General features: G+C 38.4%; 1 protein-coding gene across 2 annotated transcripts in view; it reads right to left on the bottom strand.

Annotated features, from left to right (window-relative positions):
• MET (MET proto-oncogene, receptor tyrosine kinase) overlaps nt 1-12,558 on the bottom strand; it is a 1,562,736-nt gene that overhangs the window by 813,630 nt on the left and 736,548 nt on the right. For both annotated transcript variants that reach the window (XM_044088706.1, XM_044088705.1), the window contains exon 4: nt 894-1,019. In XM_044088706.1, coding sequence (XP_043944641.1) covers nt 894-1,019 — 126 coding nt within the window. The remainder of the gene's footprint in view (nt 1-893; nt 1,020-12,558) is intronic.

Genomic DNA, 12,558 nt, shown 5'->3' with positions numbered 1-12,558 from the left:
TGTCTCTGTATGCCGCAGAGCTGACTGCATCCAGACTAGTTTTAAAGGTAGCTAAGCAGGTAATCAGCTTCATATAGAACAGCAACCTATTTCAGAAATGGGGGATTGGGTTAAATACTTTTCACGCCATCTTTTTTTGTTGCTGTGGTAGTACAGGTTTATGTCTGCAGAGCAGATATTTGCTTTACCACTAGTTCTATTTATGTAAAGGAGTTGAAAATGTGCTGGGTCATTCATAGACTGGGCAGGTAAACAGAAATTACCCCTTGGGAGTGTACATGATATTGAGTAGAGGGACAGGACTTTAAGTCTAGCATCTGAAGACTGGACTTCTGGTATAACAGGCCCAAGCACAACCACTGGAAAATACCAGCACTGTACCACAAAGTTTTACAATCTTGTTTTTTTTTTTTTTCTTGTTGCATTAACCTAAATTCATCTGGTCTTTATGATACATACAGTTTTGGAATGCAAGTACTTAGGGTTTTCAACATAATATACAATAGAATAGCGATGGATTATATTTATACAAATAGACTAACACACATATCAAAATGAGACAATTCCAAATGCCTACAATTACTAATAACACCTCTAGCAGTGCACATCAGTACTGACTTTCCATATCTAAGCACATTTTATTAAATTAAGTTAAATTAGAAATATGATCTGATAAAATGCAAAACAGTGATTACGTTTTTTGATTAGGTAAATTTATTAAAGCAAATTTCACAAAATGTCGGTGTGCAAACTTTACTTCCCCATGTACAGCAGGATTTAAGCTCCTGGTTTGCAGCAAAACATACTAATAGTGGCATATATTTGGCAACCTAACTATTTTAGTATTAGTATTAGTATAAAATTAATCATGAAAAGTTCAATAAACAAGTCACCTTGTTTCCAGTAACAATAAGAACATATCCAGCAAATTCATCAATAGCCATGGATGGAGACACTGGGTTATCATCAAGGTGAAAATTAATGTGAGGTCTTGTTTTTTCTGTTCTTGAAAGAATTACCTAAAAACACAAACATAATGTATTAATATTTAAAATCTTGGTTTGCAACACAAAAAGGCTTTTAGCATTACAACAACAGAAACTACCTTTAAGGTAGCATTATGCATGTTACATCACCACATAGAAGTAAAATGAAATAGCTGAATGATTTCCAGTCATACACCCCTACTTTATTACTTTTGCTTTATGTTACAAGTCCTTATAAGATTCAAAAGCAGCACAGTTTTCTGGCAAGTGGGTAATTGTAAAATTGTAAAATATGACAGTTTTCGCAACTTTTACATATTACCCATCTGCCATCACAAAAAAATTATAATAACTCTTTACTTATTCTAGATAGGTGTAATTTTTTCTCCTGTTCTCCTGTTCAGAGTGGACTTGACTATACTTTGAAAATGGTACATTTCTGGGACGTTATTAAAGAAAGGTAAATTGCCTTTTTGTGCACAAAAAACGACTTTGCTTTACATGGAGTAACAGCTGCGATAGAACTAATTACAATGATGTGTGTAACTCCCAAAATGGGAATTTGAGGGCTTGCCTCAACAGAAAACACTGATTTCAGATAAGTATCCAGTCACAATCTTCTGATGGCAGCATTTTGTACCTGAGGTGGAATGTTTGATATTTTTTGGGAGACTATTCTAGGTGCCTAAAAATATAACATTTACTGTAACATCTTTTATTTGAAACCTTCATGAGGAAAGCAACTTCTATTTTCAGTCATTCATTCTCTGATACCAGAATTGTCTTATTTAAGATCGGGGGAGCCAGAACCTACTCTGGCATTTAGTGGGTTAGTCCATCATAAACCATTCTGTCTCCTTGTTTCTCTCTCTCTCTGTCTCTCTCCCACACACGCACACACACACACACACACACACACACACACACACACACACACACACACACACACACACACACACACACACACACACACCACACCCAGGCATGCACACTTATATCCACACAGACACACACACACACACACACACACACACACACACACACACACACACACACACACACACACACACACACACACCACACCTAGGCATGCACACTTATATCCACACACATGCATGTACACACACACACACACACCACACACACACACACACACACACACACACACACACACACACACACACACACACACACCACACCCAGGCATGCACACTTATATCCACAAACATTGATGTACACACACACACAAACACATGCTTGAATACCTATGGGTAATGTAGAGACTGTAAATGCACTTATGTTATCGTTGAGATAGGGGGGGCTACTGAAGTGTCATTGAAAACCCACATGGTTAGTGAGGACATGCATCACACACACAAAAGTAAGGAATTAACTGAATATTCAATAGCTGTAAGACAGTAATATTCACTGCTGTGTCTGTGAGCTGTAGTGCCACACTCCTGCCTTCTTCAACACTCATGTCTGACTGTCACAGATCTTCTCTCACACAATCCGTTCACCTCTTTCCTGGATGCCCTCCTTTCCTCTTATCTCTTCCTCTTTGTCCCAAATCTTCTTCACCAGATTGTCTTCAGTTTTTCTGCATCATGTGCCCAAACCATTGTAATCTCATTTTTTTGATCTTTTCTGGAATTGGAGCTACTTTGACTTCTGCTCTTATGTCCTCATTTCTTCGTCTATCCCATAGTGTGCATCCTGCCACACTTCTCAGGCATTTTACTGCCCGGGTTTCTGTACCATCCAGTCGTTCTGGTCACACCATTGTTTTCTACACCTTACTTTTCAGCTTCTTTGGCATTCTTCTGTCATACGCTACACCTGAGACTATACCAGTTGGCTGCAGCCCCTCTGATTCTAGCTTTGACCTCTTCATTCAGACTTCCCTTCTCCACAACCACTCCTCCCAGATACTTGAAGCTGTTTACCTGCTCCACTATCTTCCCTTCTATCTCTGTTCTCAGTTTCTTCTGATTTCCCCAGTGTGCTGCCATTACCACCATCTTGTCTGTGCTTAGTTTCATCCCATGTGCCTTCAGTTTTGAATTCCATTCCCCTGTCCTTTGCTGAAGTTCTTGATCAGTGTCTGCCTGTAATGCCACATCATCTGAAAACAGCAACTTTCTTGAGCTGTCCCCTTTGACCTTTCCTCTCTGTCCCAAATTTTCTTCACCTGTTTGTTATGTAGCCCATCACCTGTATGAAGAGCAGTGGGCTCAGAGCTGAACACTGATGCACACCCACTCTCACTGGGAGCTCCTCCGTGAGACCTAACACTGTCCATACTTGAGTCATTGGGCCCTTGTACATAGCCTGCACTAATTCTACCAATGTTTCTGGGACTTTGAATCACCACAGTAATGCCCAAATCAGCCTTGTCATATGCTTTCTTTAAGTCTAGGAATGCCCAGTTGGACTCTTTCCTCATCTCTAGTTTCTTTTCAACAATCTGTCTCACTGTCAACACTGGGTAAGTTGTGCTGCATCCTGATCTGAATCCAAACTGCTCATCTCCCATCTTATTTTCTACTGCTCTGCATATCTGTCTATCAGTCACCCTCTCCAGAACTTTCATGCAGTGTGACAGGAGTTTGATACTTCTGTACTGCCCGCAGTTGTGGATGTCCCCTTTGTTCTTGTACAGTGGCATGAGAATGCTTAGTCTTCAGTCATCTTGGATATGCCTTTCTCTCCACACTGCTATGAATACCCTCAGGAGCCATTTCTCCTCTATCTCACAAAACATCTTTATCATACCTGCTGTGACATCATCCGACCCTACTGCTTCCCCTGACTTCATTTTTCCTTAGTGCTATTCTTACTTCTTCTAGCGGTAGTACAGTTTCTGTGGGAATTTCTTCAATCAGAAGCTGCTGGAAGTATATTTTTGATGTCCTGTGGACTGTGAACAGGTTGTTGCTGGCATCCCCTTATGAAGGGTTATCTTTCTGTCTTTGCCTTGCAACCTGATATACTTTCTTTGTGTTACCTACGGAGTCACTTTCCAGAAGATTGTAGAGGTGGTCTGATGTCTTTTCTATCTCCCACATTTTTCCTGCACTCCTTCTTTGTTTTGTTGACTTCCTGGACTTTTGAATTCAACCAGCAGCTTTCCTACCTTATTTCCATACCTCACACATGCTGTTTTGAGGTGTTGCTATTCTTCTTAAACTCCAGCTGTCTCCACCTATTTCCTCCATGCTGGAACCCAGAGTAACTCCTTGGACTGTTTAATTTTCTTTCCAGTCATCTTCCAGGTCTTCAGCTTGGTACAGCTTTCATTGTTTTATGCTGTGGCCAGCTGTTTCACTGGGATTGACTTTGCAATCATTGATTCTACCCAAGTGCCCTTTCTTTACTAGGAGGAAGTCTAAGAAAGGCCACTCCTTCTTTATTTCTCTTGCCCCACCCAAGCAGATCCAGACAGTCCTCATATCCAGTTGTGTCTGTCCCAATATGTGCATTCAGGTCACCGATTATCATGCAACTGTTTTTCCTCACTATCACAACCATGCTGTGGGGCATAGGCTGAGAATATGACCATAGCCCAGTCATACACTGGGGTCTGTCACTAATTCTTATGACATCCTTCACTGCCTTCTGAAGGCTCTCTTTCTCTCTCTCGCCACAATTCCCACACCATTTCTAGTTTGTCCTTCTCCTCCTCCTGAATAGTAGGCTCTGGATCCCTTTGATACACTGCCCTGCCATCTTGGATACGTAGGAAGTTCAGCCTACACTGTACCATCCACTTCCAAACAACATCCTACATTGATTGTAATTGATAGTTCATGTTTGGCAGGTTGATTGTTTCACATCCAGGTTTCAATCAACACAGCTCTAATCAGGTAACCCAGGCTGGGCAGTGTCCAGCCAGCCAGTAGCTCATTGACTCGGGATGCTGGGCTTTATTACAGGCCAGTATGGGCACATGCACCTGATATGGGCACCACAGTAGAGGGCCAAAGCTGTTGGTCTATATGGCACCACGTACACTCTGTGCTGATGCACATATACAGTAAACCCTCAGCATATTTTTCAGAGACAGATGCATGGAGAACATGCAAACTCAAAACAGGCATTGACCAGAGGTCAGGCTCAAACCCTGTACCTTTTGCATGGGAGGTAAAGACCTTAACCAGTATGGCAACTGGTCTATATTTAGAAATGTAGCACTTACAAAAGAAGCTACATGTAATAATGGGCATTTCATAAGCAGAACAAACTTAGCTGCATTGTTTCTACTGCCAAAACAAGACAGAATACATAGAATGGAAATAAATAATCACATGCATACACAAATGGAAGGTGAAGTAATATTAAATGCAAGTTTCTTTATTTGCTTGGTTTCTTAATTTACATTGTAAAGGAACAAAAACAGTATATTATGCAAAACACAACAAATACATACATACCTCTCAAGCTTTTAGAGCAAGAAATCTGGAAAAAGACACAAATAATGAGGGAACAAAGGCCCCAAAATAGGGACGTTTTTTTTAAATATTGCACTTACAAACTTAGAACGTTGATAGCATAGCAGCTCTTATATTAACATTATTTTTTTCTGAAGGATATGAAGTCTGTAACTGAAATATCTGCCATTATTTTCTGACTTCACCCTCAATACCTTGTGATTGATTTTAAAGGAAACCACAATTTTATAAGAAAGTGACTAAAAAGTATGAGGCAAAAATCTGGATATTCTGCAAAAATCTGGACAGTTGAGAGGTATGAATACATATGATTACAGTTTTTAATTTCTCATTGCTGAGTTTATTACCCTTCTGTCATAAAATGTTGCCTTTTTATTTGGGGTGGAATTCATGGGTGTAGTTCATAATTCACCATATTATAACACAGAAAAGGTACGGAAATGCAGACATGCAAGTAAAAAAATACAAAAATGTAGCAGCCTAGCATTATAGATGTGCCTTTGCACACAATAGATATTTAAATGAGTAATGGAGTAGGATTAACAGTTTTAATGCAGTTCAATGGCTGTTATATTGTACACCACATCTATCAAAGGCTCATAGCTTCATAGATTCATAAATTAATACCAGGCTACTGATCCAGCGGAACTTTAGAAGCCTAGTCACAATATCCAAAATTGTAGGTACCCATAGACATGACTAATTTATACCTAGTTTTGACCCCTTTCAATAAGGGCTTAAAGGGCTGGACCAAGGGTGTATTTGCATTTACACATCCATCCAATCATTTATCCAGGTTACACTTAAAGAAGGTCAGGGAGATACTTTTTGTTACATTCAAAGGAATCTATTCTATAAAAGAGGGAGTCTCTCCCCAGCAGATCCTATTTATATTTTGATGGAAGGTAAGATCCCCTGAGCAGGTGTTTAGGATATTAGTTTTGTGGATGTGCAGGAGATCACAAAGGAATGGATCCTTCAATGGTCTGTAGGCTACAGAGAGGTCAACTCTCAAGAATCTGTAGGAAACAGAAAAGAGAAACAGAACTTTGGGTAGCTCAGGGAAGACATACCCTTGATTACCGTAACGAGGAAACATTGCGGTTTCTCAAGCTGGGTCATACACTTAGACAAACACAAATCAAAGGGATTATCATTATATTCTATTATGGTCCTGATGACGGATGAGTAAAGAGAGATGATAACTTCTTTTGATATAGGAGAAATACCCTTGGTTATCACTCTGACCAGTTGCATTGTGATCAAAGGATAGTTCACAGTCAATGTACATGCCCAGGTGTCTAATGACTGTTACCTGTGTGGCAGGTGCATGGGTTTTCAGTTTTGCCTAAGGACACGATGCTGCATTTCTTGGCATTTAGTTTAAGGCCATAGTACAGGCAACACTTATTGGTGCATATCTGCCTCTCCTGAAGAATCTAGAAGTCAGATTGTGAGTTAATGACAGTTTTAAGTCTGCAGCTATTTGCAAATTTGGTCAGCTACAGGCCCTTGAATTAAGGCTTGATATCAGAGAAGTAAATGCGAAAGGTAAGTGCTCCTAGGTCCAATCCCTGTGGGATACCACTGGTAACTTAATCTTTTCAAAGACAGCATGTTTCCCATACTAATTGATTGGGTTCTGTCAGTTAGCCAGTTTGCTATCCAGTGAGTAACATAAGACTTTACATTTAGCTTGTTTGGCTTATTGATAATGCCTGAATGTGGTGTGGTATCAAAAGTTTACTTCCTATATCCATATTAATAAGTTTCATAATGATGCAGTTACTTGCTTTGCAGATAAAGCTGATAAGACTTAGGTTGAGAAGGCTTAGCAGTGAGTCAAAATAACAGCCTGGCACATTATCAGAACCCATGCAGTTAGTATTTTTGGCCTAGGAAAGAGTATTCAGAACTTACTTGTAGAGAACAGAGGAGCTGGTGTGGGTCTAGTAATAAGATGGGAAAAGCTAGGGGGACACAGAAGAGTAAAGTTAAAGTTGAATTTGTCTGCTGATATGTTTGAAAATGTTCTCAGGGGGACAAGTAAATGTTATTCTTGTGTATTTAGCTTTAAGCATTGCAGAACATTACATCTAATGCTCTGACATATTTCAGGAAGGCATTGTGGTTTTCTTTAGCAGACGATGCATTTCTCAGTTCATATTTACTTTTGGAGGATTTGATTTTGTTTCTGAGTTCTTTATTGATATTTCTGAGCTCACCTCTAGATGATGGGGTAATAAATTTGCTTTTATGAGCTATGCATTTGTTTCCCCTTTTTGTTTGTACTTGGGCTCCACCACATGAGTTTATTCTTGAATTTGGCATTGCATTTATGTCTTGTGGGGACAGATTCTTTGATGCATGCTTTGAGGTGGGCATAAAATGTATCCAAAAGTGTGGTAGCATGCGACATGGGGTAATCAAGGTAAGGAGGGTGCTTAAAACTTATAAGGTCATCAGTTAACTGGGTTAGGTTTGGCTCAGAGTAGTCTCTAAAGAGGGAACAGTTTTGTGGTAAAGGCAGGTTTTACCCTCATAGTGAGTGATTCCGTTTGGTGGTCAAATTTGACAAGTGATGTGGTAACTGTAGGCGATGAATATAGGGTGGGTATATTGGTGAGAACTGGGAATTTTTGAATCCCTAAGTGGAATTTGAACCAGTTACTCTAGGGATCTAGAATTAATGAAGTACAGGTGTCTTTGTGCATATTTATTTGGGATGGTACAGGCTTCCAACTTATTGGGCTGCAGATGACATCAAGAGGGTAAGACAGTTGGCTACTATATGGTACTGAGTTCAATTTACAGTTAAAAAGATAAAGAGGAAGAAAGGTCATTGTCCTGGCTTATGAGTCTGAAGTTGGGACCTCTGTAGTAACACCATCATTTTCTGACTGAAAGAGCTGTAGACATTGAAACCCTGTACTATGGGTGTGCTATCACTGTTCTGAAACCAAGTTTCAGTAACTACGCAGGCACCTATATTTTTAAAAGTTAGGAATGCCTGTAAATAATGCACCTTATTGTTTTGGATTCTAGCATTGAGCAGTGCTACTTTATATATTTTTGAGTTTGACTGGCTAGGTAAGTAATTTGAGGAAAATGGCCTTGCCTATAAAAGGCAATATGGGAAAGGAAGAGAAGAAGTCCTGGAGAATGTACAGAAGCCATGAGGAGAGAGGTATAGGGCATCCCTAGCAAAGTGGCCATGGCTGTTCATCATGTCCTCCCAGGCTATATATATATATATATATATATATATATATATATTTATAGGGAGAGAGAGAAAGAGAGGCAGTGGATCCCCTTAGAATGATGCCAATAGCTAAGGCAATAACTGAAGTATGTTATATTTTGTTTGCATTGCAGTATCTGTCTTGGCAATGCAAGCTGTCGCTCAACGTTAGTTTCACGTTAATTTCAGATACACATTTTAATGCCTCCAGTGTGTCCATCTTCATATGATGCAAGGAGGTATGTCTCAAGTCATTCACTTCTAATGCGAAACGACCATCTCATATGTGTACATAGGGTGAAGGGACTTGAGGATCCTGGTGACACTGTAGATCATGGCACATGAGATGCAGACAATAATGACTCTGTCCCTCCTCTGCTTCATGAGTGTTGCATCTGTTTGACTATGGAGTTACCTATGACTAAGAAATTACCAGAGGTACTGCCTAGACCTTGCTGCCTTAAGGGTGTCGGCCTGCCAGTTGAGTATGCCCTTTTTGTAGTTGTGTTTTCTCTACTGTCTGTGTATGCTGTTGCCTGTTAGTGTGATGATAAGTGTCCTGTATACTAAACCTTCATCATGTGATAGAGCATTGCAGTTTAGTTAGAAAGGTCTAGAAAATAGTTAAAAGCCACTGTGTTGTCACAGCAGCATGGCTACCATGCCTGTCTGTATTCCATGCAGAATCAACCCTTCTAGAACACATGGATCCCTGAATTTAAGGCCATTTTGGATGGGTAATTCCTTTAGCCACTGATACAATAGAATGGAAGCATTGCAGTTGCCATACATGCTAGCACTCTGACAAACCAAAAGCTTAGTATCCTGCTTTGTGATTTGCTTTGGCTTTCTATATGCTTAAATTAAAAATAATTAAATACTTTAGTGAATACAATAATTCTGCAGTGTTGCCCTCCCCCAAAAAGTGTTATCCTGAGAGCCATTCCAGCTGCTCCTCCTGTAAGAAGCCATATATATATATATATATATATATATATATATATATATATATATATATATGTATATAGATATAGATATGTATATAGATATATAAATAGATATAGATATATAGATATATGAATAAATATATTCTGAGTATTAGGTATTTCTGAAGACGTTTGACTGTTAAATAACTGTAAAATGAACTTGACAATGAATGAAAGTGCTTAAATACAACTGTTCCATTTTATTTCAAATTTATTTCAAGTTTTCTTATACTGTTGTTTTAGTGGACATTTTTTACTGCTGGATTAAAAGAGTTCAACTGCTCGATTAAAAGATTTCAAAGCTACTACACATCGTGAAATGATTTTTCTTTAGTGTCCAAGACGTTTTATGGATTTATATATATATATATATATATATATATATATATATATATATATATATATATATACACACACACACACACACACACACACACATAAATTGTGTATATATATATATATATATATATATATATATATATATATACATATATATATATATATATATATATATATATATATATATATACACACACAGTATATATATATATATATATATATATATATATATATATATATATATATATATATATATATACATACATATATATATATTTGTTTGTTTGTGTCTTCGGCTTTTCCCGGTTAGTCGCCACAGCGAACTCCGTCCGCTAATGATTGGCAGTTGATTTTACGCACTGCTTGCCAGGCCTGATGCACAACCTTCAACTTCACGCATGTCTCCATGCAGAAGACGCTCTAGTTGAGAATCGAACCGGACAGCGTCTTATTGTGAGGCGACAACACTACCGCAGCACCACCACCACGGGTGTATATATATATATATATATATATATATATATATATATATATATATATATACACAGTCTATATATATATATATATATATAAACATACACACACACACACACACACACACACACACACACACACACACACACACACACACACTAATAACACTGCATGCCTACAAATGTGTAGCTCATTCAACCAGTGCCCTGGGCTAGTACTTTGAACCAGAGCCCCAACAACTCAGCTCTTAAAGTGAAAGCGAAAAAAAAAAAAAAAAAACAGATGTTCCTTCTACTGGTACAACAACAAGGTGGCATGCCCCTCCCCCATACATTCAGGTCCAGTTTCTTTGCTCTGCCACAATCCTCCTTCAACATATTTTATTTAAAAAAATTATTCTTTTAAACTGTACCAAACTGCTTACAGTTTACACTCAGCCTGCAGGGAACACTATGTACCATGTTTTAGTTTAAAAAACATATATATTGTTTTTAAACTGCAGCATGGCTACAAATGAAGCAAATAGTTGCTACAGTTTATACCCTGCCTGCGCAGAACACTGCAGTGCTCAGAGTTTAGTTAAAAAAAACATACTTCTTAACTGTAGTGAATGGCTTGCCACAATGTAGCAAGCAGTTGCTATAGTTTAGACCAGACAGAGAGTGCTACAGCTCTCAGGTTTGACCGAAAATGCAATACCAGCTTTTAAAAGCCAGTATTGCATTAAATAGAGAGATCAGATCAGGGTTGGCTGATTGCCCCCCCAACACTTTGTATCCAGGGCAGTTGCCCCTCTTGCCCCACCCTAGCTACATAACTGGATGCCTCATGACTCATGGTTAACATTTTATCAGTATAGAGAGGTAGGAGGGGGCAACTTGACAATGTCCCTCATGCATACCTCCCAACTTCTTTGTTGAAGAATTCTGGACAATGCCAAACATAATGAGGGTGGGGGGGGCAAAGGCTCAAAATCAATAACAAGCTTTAGTGTTACTCTGTTTCACTTAAACATTTAATTGCACTATAGGTTTTGCATCAACATGCATTCTTGAATAATAAGAGGTATGAAACTCTAATGAGTAAAACTCTAATAACTGGCACTAATACTAATGACTAATTGTAATAATCTGTGATTTAATAGATAATCATACATTTTGCCAGGGACAGGGCAAAAATCTACAGCAAAAATCAGGGACCTTTTGCTGAATCAGGGACATTTGGGAGGTATGCCCACATGTGTTATGGCTGTAACAAAAACCCACCTTTAAATGGGAAATACTAATATAATAAAAAGACAATTCATTCTGAACAGTGAAGAAAAATGTTTACACTTGTTGCTCCCTTCTGACCCTGACCCTGAGTTTTCAATAAAAGGGGTTTTTATTCACTTGAAGAGTCTTCAGTCTTGGTATTTTTTTCAATTGTTTTTGCTGTTTGGTATACTAGTTTGCCAGTATTAAGGTTATTAGTCTTAGTGGATATCCAAGCTCCTGCTGTCCCAATCCAAGAAATCATGAAAGTCATCCTGTATTTTATATTGTTATCTGACAGTGTAGAACAATATATTCATCATTGCCTCTATACTGTGACACTTTTTACCCACTTCAACCCTTCAGCTTCTACCTCTTCATCATTCTTGAACCTATGAAGTTTCAGGGTAGTGATCTGCCTAGAGCAAAAGCATGCCTCCCTCATGCCTTTCAATTGCTAAGCACAAGAAATCTGGATAAAGCCTAAAATAATGGTGGGACAAAGGCCCAAAAATAGGCACAAATTTTAACTATTGCTCTTACAAACTTAGAAAGTTGCTAGAATAACAGGATTTAAATTAGCATGCATTTTCTGAATGATATGAATTGTGAAGCTCAAATGTATGCCATAATTTAATGATATCAGTCCTCAGAGATTTGCCAGAATGTCACAAATTTTATAAGGAACAGACCAAAAATACGTTACAAAATTCCAGACATTCTACAGTTGAGAGGTATGGCCTTCCTTAACTGGAACTAGAAATGATTTATTTTCTATGGGAGTTTCAACAAATTTCTATAACTTAAATCAATACTAAACTTTTCAGC

The sequence above is a fragment of the Protopterus annectens genome, chromosome 11.part0, assembly GCF_019279795.1.
Source record: "Protopterus annectens isolate FY-2018-M chromosome 11.part0, PAN1.0, whole genome shotgun sequence".
Classification (NCBI taxonomy): domain Eukaryota; kingdom Metazoa; phylum Chordata; order Ceratodontiformes; family Protopteridae; genus Protopterus; species Protopterus annectens.
Note: the sequence above shows the minus strand (reverse complement) of the source record. Positions and strands in the feature narration are given on the sequence as shown.